The 16,380-nt window shown below is 40.0% G+C and overlaps 1 protein-coding gene across 1 annotated transcript in view; it reads left to right on the forward strand.

Annotated features, from left to right (window-relative positions):
- Nucleotides 1–16,380, forward strand: part of gsb-n (paired box protein gooseberry-neuro) — a 19,541-nt gene continuing 3,161 nt past the window's right edge. The window contains exons 1-3 of the mRNA XM_020947899.2: nt 1–619; nt 740–1,053; nt 3,973–4,084. Coding sequence (XP_020803558.2) covers nt 562–619; nt 740–1,053; nt 3,973–4,084 — 484 coding nt within the window. The 5' untranslated portion in view covers nt 1–561. The remainder of the gene's footprint in view (nt 620–739; nt 1,054–3,972; nt 4,085–16,380) is intronic.

Below are 16,380 nucleotides of genomic sequence, written 5' to 3' on the forward strand. Positions count from 1 at the left end.
CATATTGTATGTGGGTATCCGAGTATCTATACCTGAAGCGGCGTGGCGCTATCAACCACCGAGAGGTGGGCGCGAAAGCTGCTCTCGCTCTCCTCATCCGAAGCCAGCATCTACGACTCCAGCTCGACAGTGGTGGTGGTGGGTTGCCGCGGAAACCAGTTTATGGAGCGATCTCATTGTGGAGTAGTCGTCGACACAGCCCGGACCCGGCCGGCCTTCGTTAATTTATGCTCGCGCTTCTCTTTAGTTGCATTGCAAGTCTCGTGCTGTTTGATCGCCGAAGCGCGCGTAATTCCAAGAAAAATCCCGCTGCGTCCGAGTTCGATTGTCGCCGCTGCCTGTCGGGTTGGGATCGGAGTTGCGAACTTCCGTCGGAAGCGTGATGGAGTGGAGCCTTTTGGCCAGCTTCCAAGTGATTAACTGTAGAGAATACTTACCATCTTTTGTGCAACTATATCGACTCTGAGGCACTAGTTCAAAGCCAAAACCAAAGCCAGTTCATCCTAAAGTGAGGCATCAGTTTAGTTCTTAAGTTATCGGGAAGCAGATTGGATCCGGACAATGGATATGTCCAGCGCCAACTCGTTGCGACCCCTATTCGCAGGTTATCCCTTTCAAGGTATGTTTTCTCCTGTTCAAATCCTTCTTAAAATTGTACGACAATGGTTTGGTAATTAAATTAGATCTTGGTCTAAGTAACAAGTACCACAATTTTTTTCATGATGAATTTTTGTTACAGGACAAGGTCGCGTCAACCAGCTCGGGGGCGTCTTTATCAATGGTCGCCCGCTGCCCAATCACATTCGCCTGAAGATCGTGGAAATGGCGGCCAGTGGAGTTCGTCCCTGTGTGATTTCCCGTCAGTTACGAGTCTCCCACGGTTGTGTGTCAAAGATCTTGAACCGTTACCAGGAGACGGGCTCCATCAGGCCGGGCGTAATAGGTGGATCTAAGCCGAAGGTCACCTCACCGGAGATCGAGACGCGTATTGATGAGCTGCGGAAGGAAAATGCCGGGATATTCAGTTGGGAGATACGCGAGAAGCTGATCAAGGTGGGTAGCCAGTTGCAATCGCAGCCGCACCGGCAAAACTGCAGGAAGCAATAAATGTGCCAAAACAAAGGAGGCTTTGTCAGAGACCGCATGCCATTATTTTCAGACACAGAAAATGCCATGCAAACCAGAGATTCCGTTCGTCAGCATCCTACTTCCGTTTTCCGAAAAGTCACGTGGCAGACTCTGGCCACCCGCTGGCTTTGTTATGGCACGTTGTCTACTTCTTCGCTTCCGACACTAACACCGGTCCGGTCCTTTTTGCATACATTTACCGGCTGGCCAGATGGCCCAAAAATGGTCCAAGGACCAAGGACCGAGGACCGATTTTGAACTTAGCCGCTCTCTCATTGACAAATTTGTTGTACAACGGCGACGACAAATTTTGCTTGCCACCCAAACCGTTAAGAAATCGATTAAACCATAAAGAGTCGTCGTTGTTGTCGTCTTGCCTGTGTCGGCATCGGCATCGATTGTGTTTTATCCTTGAGGCGGCGACAAGGTGCAAAAAGAGAATATATGTTTATGTTCCCTAGGGACATCGCTCCAAACCGCCTGTTTGACATGCAACTTAGAGGCAAAAGCAAATATGACAATGTTTGGTGCCAGTGGGATAAAAAAACATTGCCCACACTTCCCACCAGATGCACTTAATACAAGTCACGTTTTAATGGACGATTTGTGAAACCAACAAAGCCAGTTTTGTGACATCCAGTTACTTTTCGGAGACAAGGGAAAACCCCGGTCAAAAAGCTTTTCACATTCGACAACACCGACCTATGTATTATTAGCCTTGAATTGAAAGAAAGATGAGAGTACACAGATACATCGGATCAGTGGGAAAAACAAAGTCGAAAGTTGAGATGGGGCTCGAGCTCAGTTCTGAACCTACGCCAACTTTGAGCGGCCAGCTGTCGGGATCAGCTCCTCCTAGCCACATATATGGATGGATAAGGCTTGTTTAGCCTTTCGGCGAGATTCGAGAAGGCGGGTGATCTCCGCGAATACGAGGACAAGAGATCGTGTATTCATGCGCCAGCCCCTTTTGGCGGCTATCGTCTCGCTCTTTTTTTGAAGCCTCAATTAGCCACACTTTATGGGGCGATACGATTCAGAAGACCATCGATACGATCGACCAGTATATATACTATATATATATAGTTATCATAGCCGGAAGAGTGCTCATCGCTCTGTCCGGGCAGAACACTGCCCCAGGTGCGCTTCACGCTTAATTAGGATATGCTGTGAGCCCCTTACGGCCTTCTTCCACCCATTCCATTCTAGCCGTCTTGGCCATGGCTCCTCCCAATCGATGCAGATACATCTTGTTCGACGATCGTGATTGATTTCAGGCGCTGCTATTGCACTCTAGCTTATCCTGGGGTCTCAGTCTTAATCCCTAAAATATTTATGACCCGCTGACAAACTGTTTCCAGGAAACCTAATTATTAAAAAACACAAGAGGCACCTGTAAATTATACAAAACAAAAAAGCTAGCAGAGACCGAAAAAGGGGTCGACATTTTGTTAACAAAATCCACAGCGATTTGGTCAAGTTTAAGCGCAGTCAAGTGTCAATCCGACTGTCAACTAATTAATTAAATTTCAATTGAAATTGTTAAGCCAGAAGTCGCAGGCAGAAACCTTACCTCACAGTCGGGGGCTCGCCTCAGAACAGTTTTGGGTCGGGATTGGAATTGGTATCCAGTTGTCAGTTTCCCCAAGATTAGCCGTCACACATTCCAGCAGCCGTGCAGCAACCGGTCTCCGGCTCAGCCCCCATTCCAGCTTTGCGGTCATAAATAACCCAACAAAGTCCAGTTGAAAATCAAAACACATTTCTGTTGTTGTTCCCATGACACATTCAATAGAAATAGGAGCCAGTAGCCAGTAGAAGACCAACTAGACAGCGCACCCAGCCATCCAGCCAGCATCCATTCCAATCCAAATCCAGTCTGGACAAAATGTCAGTTTCGGTTTCCGTGGCCGGCGTCTCAAGCTGTCTGGTCTCGCTGTCTTGTCTATGAGGTGCCAGTTATGCCACCTTTGTTCATCGGGGAATTAGCCACAGCCCCTTTCCCGTCGCTCCACGATAATTTCGTTAGTGGAAAAATAATTTTTTATTAATCATGAAAATGTTTGCGGCACATGCCAGTCCATTTGAGTATCGCCTGACACTCTGGGTCACTGTCTGCGGCATACGCGGACTGCATCCAGTGCCCAGAACTGGGCCCTCACTTCCAGAGAGATGACTTCGTGTCGCACAGTTTCTGGAAGCCGACATGTCACTCTAATGAAATCTGACAGTTTTCGGTTTTGAAGGAGAGGGTTTCCATGATCGCTGTGCGGATTGATTTGGTGATCGGGCTTAAGAGTGTTTTTCTTTAATTTCTAATTCTAATTTAATTTCTGCCCGGAAAGCGCCATTAGGTGCTGAGCGGGAGGTCAAGCCCTTGTACAGCGAGTCAAAGGAAAGAGCTTAACTTTGCATGTGGAAGCTTAACTTCACGTCATGCCATTTCTTGCAATTTGTTTCCATTCCCGTAGCTGATTCTTCAGCATCTCAGCACTTGTCCCGCCTCTTGACACAACACGCGACAAGGGCCAACGCCAGATAGAGATAAATCTCATCCATGGCCTAACTCTCGGCTTGACATTTCCCTAATTGGATTACCAACCAACGGAGGCAGGGGAAACGCTACATGTAAATTGTCCAAACACAAACAGCTGCCAGGTCTCTGTGGCATTAATGTCAGAGCTTTCCAAGTGCATTGTCCCCTATGGGAACAGTAGCTTCAGAAGAGGCTTGCAGAGGCATCCGCCTTATCTTAACTGTACCTGGTTCATGTTAGACTATGAATCGATTTAAGATAAAACCGAATTATAAACCCATTTCTAATCAGAAAACTTTCTCTCTTAGGAGGGCTTTGCGGATCCCCCTTCGACGTCGTCTATCAGCCGCTTGTTGCGCGGAAACGACCGCGGCAGCGAAGATGGTCGGAAGGACTACACCATACACGGAATACTTGGAGGTAAGCAACGCCCATTGGAAAGCGTCGGGGAGGAGACGGAGGACCGGGTACAGGGTACCGGGTACCGGGAACAAGGGAATCTATCTCGCTGTGAAATTCACCGATAATTTATTTGATCATTTCGGAAAATCATCATCAAATCATTTGTAGCTCAAATCAACAAACTGAGCTGGTGGCGGCGGCAATATGGCTTTGATCGTCTTAGAACCAGCGACTTAAACTTAGATAAAAGCCGCTCGGAATGGAAAACGAGGGGAGAAAGAAAAAGACTACAATGGATCTCTGGCCGATACGATAACGATCTCGATCGCTTGTTGGCTATACACTACGGCCGAAATAGGTGTAGATGATGACACCTGAGAATCAAAAGTACACCAGTCGAGTCTCGGGTCTAGAGGTTTGAGATTCTTTTGCCCAGTCTCAACCAGAGCTAATAACCCTGCTTTCCTCTGTCTTGCGTGAGACCTCGAACCTCGACCGCTCTTCTGTCCCATGATCGGAGCCAATAATCGGACTAAATATGCATAGTCATCCGATAAACGACCGGCGGGGTCAAAGCCAGAGAGTTCGGCATTTGGAAAATTGGTTAGGAAATTGTTTTGTATGATCCCTCGCACTGTACTTGGCTTTTTCAATTAGGATCGACAATCGATATACTTTGCTATGCCCTCTTTTTTGGCAATTGTCAGTTTTTGCCGACATCCTCTGATATTTTGCCGACCTCGGGCTGTCACAACACAGATCCCGCCTCACAATGGCCCGCAGGGGATTCCCATAGACGTCACCTTGACTTTGTCTCTTTGTGTGGGACTACAAGCCGACAATGACTCTGACTTGCATTCGATCAATGTATGCTGTACGAATACTTAGGTCTTTCGCCCTTGGAAGGAAGTCATGTGTCCTGTTGTTCCTTTCTCTTTTTTATTCAAAATTCGTGTGCGAAAATTGCACTTTCAGGTGAAAATCCTGAAGAAGTTGAGTAAGAGCAGAATATTTGACCTGCCCAGGCTCCACGTTAAGCCGACGTGAAGCACCTGTACGCTCGGGCTACTTAACTCCGGGCTGAAATCGTACAAATATAAAATGTATATGCCCCAAGTAAGGGTACTCATTATGTTGTCGAAGCGTATAATAAGCAAACGCCCTCCCATCATCATTGATTCCCGCGTGCTCGCAGACAGAAAGACCCTTCCTGCTCCATCATTATGGCCTTGTGGCTGGCCAGAAGTGGCGGCTAGGTCGCAATCACAACCCCAAACGGAAAGGTTGCGCAGAGACACATCCGAAACCCCAGCTGTGCTGGAATCTTTGGGATCTGAGATATAAGACCTGGGACTGAGGGACTGGGTCCCGGGATAACAAAGTCGGTGCCCGTTGCCTGTAATCAACGCCTTCTTTGCCGGCGACCAGGTGACTCCTGCCCCTTCTCACCTGTGGAGGCCGAAATTGAAATTATGCATTATTAAATATGTTCCTCCATCTTATATTTCGCGTATAATTTCGTTTGATTTGGATTTTGTACAATTTATACAACCGACCAACCTCCACGTCCACATCCACGTCCACGTCCAACTCGGAGACTCTTTCCCAGCTTCCCCAACTACAAAGCCCCCACTGTCGTCGGCTCACTTTGATCTCGCAAATACCGAAAAAACGCTGGAAATATATGAAATACCCAATAATAGCTGAATATACCCCGACAAAAAAGAAAGAGCAAATTGAGTGGGGGCTACCAATATAACGAAATAAGTTGGGTGACAATAATGATGTTATTAAGAGCATTGATAGCTTCCGACAGATGCCTGCCCCAGCGTCAGCCCCGATAGAGATCCCCACCTAAAAATACCAATTTAAACTGTATTATATCGGAATAATTAAAGGTGGTTTGTGGAAGAAGAAGGTGAGGGAACAAAGCCAGCTAATTATGATTCAGATCTGGCAATTTTTGATCGGCTTCCCTACGTACCTCTCTCTAGAGTGGGTCGAAGGCATCGTGTAAATTATTCGGAATCCGATGCGACGTCGTCCACACTTCTCCGAAACCTGCAGCTTGATAAGTACTGATACTGATAAATACTGGTCACCACGCCCCTTGAAGGCACAACAAACACACCGGTAAATGCAGGGAACGCCTCCACCGAGACGTCTGACAATAGCCAAGCTGTCTGACTCGGATCTCGGGACCGTGACTGATAAATACGCATGCGATTTGTTTTATTTAGTGCGATCTCAGGCAGGTCCAAGTCCGGCCCACTCAGGGAGCGAAGAAAGTGACGCAACACAAAGAAATCAAATGCCAAAACACCGGCACGAAGAAGTCAACGAGGGACCCAGAGCCGATGAGAAAGAAAAACCGAGCAGAACACTTGTGGCAATTAGTGGCCGGAACAATGGCATCAAGAGAGCCGCTGTGGGAAAGGCCATGGCTATTTTCAAAATACTCTCCCCGATAAATACGGCCCAGGACTAGACAATGCGGCAGCAGTGCGAAGGGTCCTGGCTGATCCTGCAATCGTTGCGAGTGCAAAACAGGTTCAATTATTTACAGAAAATCCAGTACTGATACGATACGATATGAAGGGGATGTATAAAATGTTTTAGGGAAAGGTTTCAACATTTTATAGGGGGTTACATCGCTAAAATTGGCAAAAATTGTGATTTTTTTACATTTAAAAATGAGTATGCAGGTTTATTACCCTCCTAAAAACTATCACATGGCTGCTTGATTTGATGATGATTTTTTGGATTAGTTATGAAATATTTAAATTTTGATTTGGCGAAAAATTTCTTTAAAAAATATTGTTAATTTCGGATAAAAAATGGTAATGGACCTTCACTCAGAAGCTTAAAAGAAAGTGAAGGAGTCATTTCCGACCCTATAAATCATATATATTCTTGATCAGCATCAACAGGCAAATCTTTTAAGCCATCTCCGGACGAAAAAAAATTTTCCAGAAATTTCCCATTTTTTTTTTTAAAGGAAGGGGTTACATCATGAAAATTTGCAAAAATCGGCCAAAAATTCACATTTTAAATGGAGTATGCAGTTTTGTAAACCTGCTAAAAATTAACATACTGCCGCTTTCCGAATTGAAATTAATGCGTTTTTGGCTTAGTTATGAAATTTTTAAATTTTGATTTGTCGAAAAATTTCATATAAAAATATTGTTAATTTCGGTTAAAAAATGGTAATGGACCTTCAGTCAGAAGCTTAAAAGAAAGTGAAGGAGTCATTTCCGACCCTATAAATCATATATATTCTTGATCAGCATCAACAGGCAAATCTTTTAAGCCATCTCCGGCCGAAAAAAATTTTTCCAGAAATTTCCCATTTTTTTTAAAAAAGAAAGGGGTTACATCATGAAAATTTGCAAAAATCGGCCAAAAATTCACATTTTCAATGGAGTATGCAGTTTTGTAAACCTGCTAAAAATTAACATACTGCCGCTTTCCGAATTGAAATTAATGCGTTTTTGGCTTAGTTATGAAATTTTACAATTTTGATTTGTCGAAAAATTTCATATAAAGATATTGTTAATTTCAGTTAAAAAATGGTAATGGACCTTCAGTCAGAAGCTTAAAAGAAAGTGAAGGAGTCATTTCCGACCCTATAAATCATATATATTCTTGATCAGCATCAACAGGCGAATCTTTTAAGCCATCTCCGGCCGAAAAAAATTTTTTTCAGAAATTTCCCATTTTTGTAAAAAAAGGAAAGGGGTTACATCATGAAAATTTGCAAAAATCGGCCAAAAATTCACATTTTAAATGGAGTATGCAGTTTTGTTAACCTGCTAAAAATTAACATACTGCCGCTTTCCGAATTGAAATTAATGCGTTTTTGGCTTAGTTATGAAATTTTTAAATTTTGATTTGTCGAAAAATTTCATGTAAAAATATTGTTAATTTCGGTTAAAAAATGGTAATGGACCTTCAGTCAGAAGCTTAAAAGAAAGTGAAGGAGTCATTTCCGACCCTATAAATCATATATATTCTTGATCAGCATCAACAGGCGAATCTTTTAAGCCATCTCCGGCCGAAAAAAATTTTTTCCAGAAATTTCCCATTTTTGTAAAAAAAGGAAAGGGGTTACATCATGAAAATTTGCAAAAATCGGCCAAAAATTCACATTTTAAATGGAGTATGCAGTTTTGTAAACCTGCTAAAAATTAACATACTGTCGCTTTCCGAATTGAAATTAATGCGTTTTTGGCTTAGTTATGAAATTTTTAAATTTTGATTTGTCGAAAAATTTCATATAAAAATATTGTTAATTTCGGTTAAAAAATGGTAATGGACCTTCAGTCAGAAGCTTAAAAGAAAGTGAAGGAGTCATTTCCGACCCTATAAATCATATATATTCTTGATCAGCATCAACAGGCGAATCTTTTAAGCCATCTCCGGCCGAAAAAATTTTTTTTCAGAAATTTCCCATTTTTGTAAAAAAAGGAAAGGGGTTACATCATGAAAATTTGCAAAAATCGGCCAAAAATTCACATTTTAAATGGAGTATGCAGTTTTGTAAACATGCTAAAAATTAACATACTGTCGCTTTCCGAATTGAAATTAATGCGTTTTTGGCTTAGTTATGAAATTTTTAAATTTTGATTTGTCGTAAAATTTTAAAAATAAAATATTGTTAATTCCGATATAAAAATGGTATTGCACCTTCAGTCAGAAGCTTAAAAGAAAGTGAAGGAGACATTTCCGACCCTACAAATCATATATATTCTTGATCAGCATCAACAGGCGAATCTTTCTAGCTATATCTGGGCGAAAAATTTTTTTTTCAGAAATTTCCCATTTTCTGAAAAAAAGGAAAGGGGTTCATGAAAATCATGAAAATTTGCAAAAATCGGCCATTCGGCATTTCGGTTAAAAAATGGTAATGGACCTTTAGTCAGAAGCTTAAAAGATAGTGAAGGAGTCATTTCCGACCCTATGAATTATATATATTCTTGATCAGCATCAACAGGCGAATCTTTTAAGCCATCTCCGGTCGAAAAAATTTTTTTTCAGAAATTTCCCATTTTTCTGAAAAAAGGAAAGGGGTTACATCATGAAAATTTGCGAAAATCGGCCAAAAAATCACATTTTAAATGGAGTATGCAGTTTTGTAAACCTGCTAAAAATTAACATACTGCCGCTTTCCGAATTGAAATTAATGCGTTTTTGGCTTAGTTATGAAATTTTTAAATTTTGATTTGTCGAAAAATTTCATATAAAAATATTGTTAATTTCGGTTAAAAAATGGTAATGGACCTTCAGTCAGAAGCTTAAAAGATAGTGAAGGAGTCATTTCCGACCCTATAAATCATATATATTCTTGATCAGCATCAACAGGCGAATCTTTTAAGCCATCTCCGGCCGAAAAAATTTTTTTTCAGAAATTTCCCATTTTTGTAAAAAAAGGAAAGGGGTTACATCATGAAAATTTGCAAAAATCGGCCAAAAATTCACATTTTCAATGGAGTATGCAGTTTTGTAAACCTGCTAAAAATTAACATACTGCCGCTTTCCGAATTGAAATTAATGCGTTTTTGGCTTAGTTATGAAATTTTTAAATTTTGATTTGTCGAAAAATTTCATATAAAAATATTGTTAATTTCGGTTAAAAAATGGTAATGGACCTTTAGTCAGAAGCTTAAAAGACAGTGAAGAAGTCATTTCAGACCCTATAAATCATATATATTCTTGATCAGCATCAACAGGCGAATCTTTTAAGCCATCTCCGATCGAAAAAATTTTTTTCCAGAAATTTCCCATTTTTGGGAAAAAAGGAAAGGGGTTACATCATGAAAATTTGCGAAAATCGGCCAAAAAATCACATTTTAAATGGAGTATGCAGTTTTGTAAACCTGCTAAAAATTAACATACTGCCGCTTTCCGAATTGAAATTAATGCGTTTTTGGCTTAGTTATGAAATTTTTAAATTTTGATTTGTCGAAAAATTTCATGTAAAAATATTGTTAATTTCGGTAAAAAAATGGTAATGGACCTTCAGTCAGAAGCTTAAAAGAAAGTGAAGGAGTCATTTCCGACCCTATAAATCATATATATTCTTGATCAGCATCAACAGGCGAATCTTTTAAGCCATCTCCGATCGAAAAAATTTTTTTCCAGAAATTTCCCATTTTTCGGAAAAAAGGAAAGGGGTTACATCATGAAAATTTGCGAAAATCGGCCAAAAAATCACATTTTAAATGGAGTATGCAGTTTTGTAAACCTGCTAAAAATTAACATACTGCCGCTTTCCGAATTGAAATTAATGCGTTTTTGGCTTAGTTATGAAATTTTTAAATTTTGATTTGTCGAAAAATTTCATGTAAAAATATTGTTAATTTCGGTACAAAAATGGTAATGGACCTTCAGTCAGAAGCTTAAAAGAAAGTGAAGGAGTCCTTTCCGACCCTATAAATCATATATATTCTTGATCAGCATCAACAGGCGAATCTTTTAAGCCATCTCCGATCGAAAAAATTTTTTTCCAGAAATTTCCCATTTTTGGGAAAAAAGGAAAGGGGTTACATCATGAAAATTTGCAAAAATCGGCCAAAAATTCACATTTTAAATGGAGTATGCAGTTTTGTAAACCTGCTAAAAATTAACATACTGCCGCTTTCCGAATTGAAATTAATGCGTTTTTGGCTTAGTTATGAAATTTTTAAATTTTGATTTGTCGAAAAATTTCATATATAAAATATTGTTAATTTCGATACAAAAATGGTAATGGACCTTCAGTCAGAAGCTTAAAAGAAAGTGAAGGAGTCATTTCCGACCCTACAAATCATATATATTCTTGATCAGCATCAACAGGCGAATCTTTCTAGCTATATCTGGGCGAAAAATTTTTTTTTCAGAAATTTCCCATTTTCTGAAAAAAAGGAAAGGGGTTCATGAAAATCATGAAAATTTGCAAAAATCGGCCATTCGGCATTTCGGTTAAAAAATGGTAATGGACCTTCAGTCAGAAGCTTAAAAGAAAGTGAAGGAGTCCTTTCCGACCCTATAAATCATATATATTCTTGATCAGCATCAACAGGCGAATCTTTTAAGCCATCTCCGGTCGAAAAAATTTTTTTCCAGAAATTTCCCATTTTTCTGAAAAAAGGAAAGGGGTTACATCATGAAAATTTGCGAAAATCGGCCAAAAAATCACATTTTAAATGGAGTATGCAGTTTTGTAAACCTGCTAAAAATTAACATACTGCCGCTTTCCGAATTGAAATTAATGCGTTTTTGGCTTAGTTATGAAATTTTTAAATTTTGATTTGTCGAAAAATTTCATGTAAAAATATTGTTAATTTCGGTACAAAAATGGTAATGGACCTTCAGTCAGAAGCTTAAAAGAAAGTGAAGGAGTCATTTCCGACCCTATAAATCATATATATTCTTGATCAGAATCAACAGGCGAATCTTTTAAGCCATCTCCGATCGAAAAAATTTTTTTCCAGAAATTTCCCATTTTTCGGAAAAAAGGAAAGGGGTTACATCATGAAAATTTGCGAAAAATCGGCCAAAAAATCACATTTTAAATGGAGTATGCAGTTTTGTAAACCTGCTAAAAATTAACATACTGCCGCTTTCCGAATTGAAATTAATGCGTTTTTGGCTTAGTTATGAAATTTTTAAATTTTGATTTGTCGAAAAATTTCATGTAAAAATATTGTTAATTTCGGTACAAAAATGGTAATGGACCTTCAGTCAGAAGCTTAAAAGAAAGTGAAGGAGTCCTTTCCGACCCTATAAATCATATATATTCTTGATCAGCATCAACAGGCGAATCTTTTAAGCCATCTCCGATCGAAAAAATTTTTTTCCAGAAATTTCCCATTTTTCGGAAAAAAGGAAAGGGGTTACATCATGAAAATTTGCGAAAATCGGCCAAAAAATCACATTTTAAATGGAGTATGCAGTTTTGTAAACCTGCTAAAAATTAACATACTGCCGCTTTCCGAATTGAAATTAATGCGTTTTTGGCTTAGTTATGAAATTTTTAAATTTTGATTTGTCGAAAAATTTCATGTAAAAATATTGTTAATTTCGGTACAAAAATGGTAATGGACCTTCAGTCAGAAGCTTAAAAGAAAGTGAAGGAGTCATTTCCGACCCTATAAATCATATATATTCTTGATCAGAATCAACAGGCGAATCTTTTAAGCCATCTCCGATCGAAAAAATTTTTTTCCAGAAATTTCCCATTTTTCGGAAAAAAGGAAAGGGGTTACATCATGAAAATTTGCGAAAATCGGCCAAAAAATCACATTTTAAATGGAGTATGCAGTTTTGTAAACCTGCTAAAAATTAACATACTGCCGCTTTCCGAATTGAAATTAATGCGTTTTTGGCTTAGTTATGAAATTTTTAAATTTTGATTTGTCGAAAAATTTCATGTAAAAATATTGTTAATTTCGGTAAAAAAATGGTAATGGACCTTCAGTCAGAAGCTTAAAAGAAAGTGAAGGAGTCATTTCCGACCCTATAAATCATATATATTCTTGATCAGCATCAACAGGCGAATCTTTTAAGCCATCTCCGATCGAAAAAATTTTTTTCCAGAAATTTCCCATTTTTCGGAAAAAAGGAAAGGGGTTACATCATGAAAATTTGCGAAAATCGGCCAAAAAATCACATTTTAAATGGAGTATGCAGTTTTGTAAACCTGCTAAAAATTAACATACTGCCGCTTTCCGAATTGAAATTAATGCGTTTTTGGCTTAGTTATGAAATTTTTAAATTTTGATTTGTCGAAAAATTTCATGTAAAAATATTGTTAATTTCGGTACAAAAATGGTAATGGACCTTCAGTCAGAAGCTTAAAAGAAAGTGAAGGAGTCATTTCCGACCCTATAAATCATATATATTCTTGATCAGCATCAACAGGCAAATCTTTTAAGCCATCTCCGATCGAAAAAATTTTTTTTTCAGAAATTTCCCATTTTTCGAAAAAAAAGAAAGGGGTTACATCATGAAAATTTGCAAAAATCGGCCAAAAATTCACATTTTAAATGGAGTATGCAGTTTTGTAAACCTGCTAAAAATTAACATACTGCCGCTTTCCGAATTGAAATTAATGCGTTTTTGGCTTAGTTATGAAATTTTTAAATTTTGATTTGTCGAAAAATTTCATATAAAAATATTGTTAATTTCGGTTAAAAAATGGTAATGGACCTTTAGTCAGAAGCTTAAAAGATAGTGAAGGAGTCATTTCCGACCCTATAAATCATATATATTCTTGATCAGCATCAACAGGCGAATCTTTTAAACCATTTCCGGCCGAAAATTTTTTTTTTCAGAAATTTCCCATTTTTGTAAAAAAAGGAAAGGGGTTACATCATGAAAATTTGCAAAAATCGGCCAAAAATTCACATTTATAAACTATATATATCAATGATCAGCATCAACAGGCGAATCTTTCTAGGCATGCATAAGAGGAAATCAATTTTTATGGATTTTTTTTCAAAATCTTATAAGGGGTTACATCGTAAAAATTGGCAAAAGTTTTAATTTTTTAAATTTTAAATGAATTATGCAGATTTATTAGCATAACAAAAACAAGCATAGGACTGCTTTCCGAATTAAAATTACTATGCAATGGCCGAAGGGCGAAGGCAAGTAATCCTGTTTTGGCAGTTCACACCTCTAATGCAACCGCAAGGAGATGTCGAAGAGAGATAGCTAGAGATATAGGGAGAAGAGAAGAGGACTAGAAGAGCATTCCTGCAGTGTCACATGACAAATGACTGCCGAAGGCCCTTGCCTTCGACGGCAGTGATTGCGCAAAATTGTAGTGCGCTATCCTTGCATGTGCGTGCAGTGGTCTCTAACCCTGCCAACATCAGCACCGACTCCGAGGCCCGAATACCGAGCCCGCTCCCGAGGTGACCCTATCTCACACATATGGCCCGTTGATCCAGTGGCTGGCTCATTTGTTCGACTCGAAAACCCATTAAAATCGTTCATGCCCGAAAAAAGTGTCAACGTAACAAAAGCATCGCTTCGACTTCAAATGCACCGATCCGGGGCGGCGTCTTTAATGCCCACCAGGGTGTCCTGGAGCGTTCCGTTTGATCTCATTGTGGCCCGGCCCGACTCTCGTGAATGCGTTCCACCGCCTTCAATGCACTGCTGCACAGCCCCTCCTGAGCCTGGATCTGCGCCGGAGTCGTTTTTGTTGATGAGCTACAAAATATTTTATTAACGTATTATCACACTTTAACCACCGTTCCGTCCCGCTTCCTCTGGGCATTCCTTTCCCTCGTTCCTGACCTCTCTTTCGTTCTGTTCATCTGGGATTTGTTTTGATCAAGTGTTTGTGTGCATTGTTATTTAAATTAGTTTCATTTCATTCTGGCACGACCCCGGACTCCTCCGATTTCCCCCGATTCCAATAATTACGTTTCTTCTGCCGCCGGATTATGATTATAACTAATTTCGGCCTCTTTACCATGTACCCAACATGAAAGCCTTGGCGACTTTTGTAAATTAGTTTAAATGGGACTCGGCGGGAAATTTAATTTTAATTTAAACATGGTATTTAGTGGTCTTCTCATTTGTATTTTCCTTTGCGAGGGCGTTTGAATTTTTTATCGGTAAACTAATACGATTTCCTGAAATAAATTCGCTCTCGGAATCTTTATAATGGCCCTTAAAATATTCCATTCTTAGGACTAGTAGAGGGGGGATAATAAACCCAATATGCGTTGTATTTTCATTATCATTTACTTTGGTAAAAAAAGAACGAGCCATTTGAATGCCAAACAATAAGTGTGTATACCCTTAGAGCTTGCAATTAATTAATAAATTAAAGTTTAAAAAACTCATAATCAAAAAATCTATTATTTTTTATTCGAAAAGCTGTCCTATGCAAGTTTTTGTTAGGCTTATAAATCTGCATACGGAAATGACTTCTGAGAGCGTTAGAAGCTTCTGACTGATATTATAATACCCTGCAAGGCTATAAAAATATAAGTGCAAAGAGGGAGTTGGTACTAAGGATAGTGAAGGGAGATAGTAAATAGAATGTTTGGTTTTAACCCAAAACCGCAGCGCTTTGCACAAATTTTCATTTGTGCAGAGCAAAATGGTTTTTTCTGACATAAGTATACTTTTCTCCCCCATCATGTATTGTTCAAAAATAATATATTTCGGCCAAATTGTTAAGACTCTGGCAGCATAACATGCTTTTCCTTCGCTGTTAAACCTAACCCATGTGAGCGGCATTACTTTTAAAGCTCCTGTAATCCTTATGCTGACATGGATCTTAAGACTTAAGAAATAACATACGGCTGAGTCGCGCCGAACTGAAATGAGCCGCGTTGAGCTTGAGGGCTTGGGTATGGGTTTCGGTTCGGGCTTGGCATTGGGACTGGAATTGGGGTTACCCCTTTGGTCAGGTACGTGTCATTCGCGCCCAAGATATGTCAAATCCCAAACCTGCGGCTCCGAGACAGGGAGCGCGTTCTCGAAACTGACATTTGACAGGCGGTCGGTCCCGTGTTCTCCCGCGGAAAAAGGGTTTCTCACCTCTTCCCCGCTCCAATCGAAAATGCGTTTTCATTTGCTGGTCGCATTGCATTAAATGCATCAATTTAGGCCGTAGATTCGGTGTCAGGACTGTTGATTGATGACAGTGCTGGGGGTTTCCAGCTTATATTGACCCCCAGTAAGATAATGGACAGAGTACCGATTGATTTTTGTGCAGCAATTGTCCATCAAAAGTGATTGGACTCTAAAAATAAGCACACACACACACACTCAACGGCATGGGAAATGACCGCTTGCCTTTTGCACTTTGCCACCTTTGGGGCCGGGGCCACACAAGGCAGCGCCTACCTGCTGTTCGGGAACACAACTTGAACGTCATCGGAGATGATGGAATACCTGCCCAGATTACGAAACCGCAGTAATTTATCAAAGCTTAGGGCCTCAAACGGTTTTCCACCGAAGTCAGGTCACCGGTCACCGAAAAGAAAGCCCAGAAATTCAAAGTCGTAGCTCGGCTCCACAGTAGCCAAAGTGGTACCCTGCCGGTTGGAGTTGGTGCCAAAATAAAAAGGCCTTTGTCTGGGTCGCCGCTGGATTGATTTCTTTCTTTCGCTGGCTCCCGCTCCCTTGGCATGGATGGGCAAGTAGCAACAAATTAATAAAATGTTTAACATTTAAAAACTAATTGATTTTTCTGCCTTCCACCTTTTCTTCTGTCGTTTCCCTGTCCCGCTGCATCGCTTTGTCTTCACGAATTACCACGGCTCGCGGGCCGGCTCCAATGGGTCTTCGATGCTCCAGGAACCCGA

The sequence above is a fragment of the Drosophila serrata genome, unplaced genomic scaffold (assembly GCF_035046125.1).
Source record: "Drosophila serrata isolate PLE 108 unplaced genomic scaffold, ASM3504612v1 contig_334, whole genome shotgun sequence".
Lineage (NCBI taxonomy): Eukaryota > Metazoa > Arthropoda > Insecta > Diptera > Drosophilidae > Drosophila > Drosophila serrata.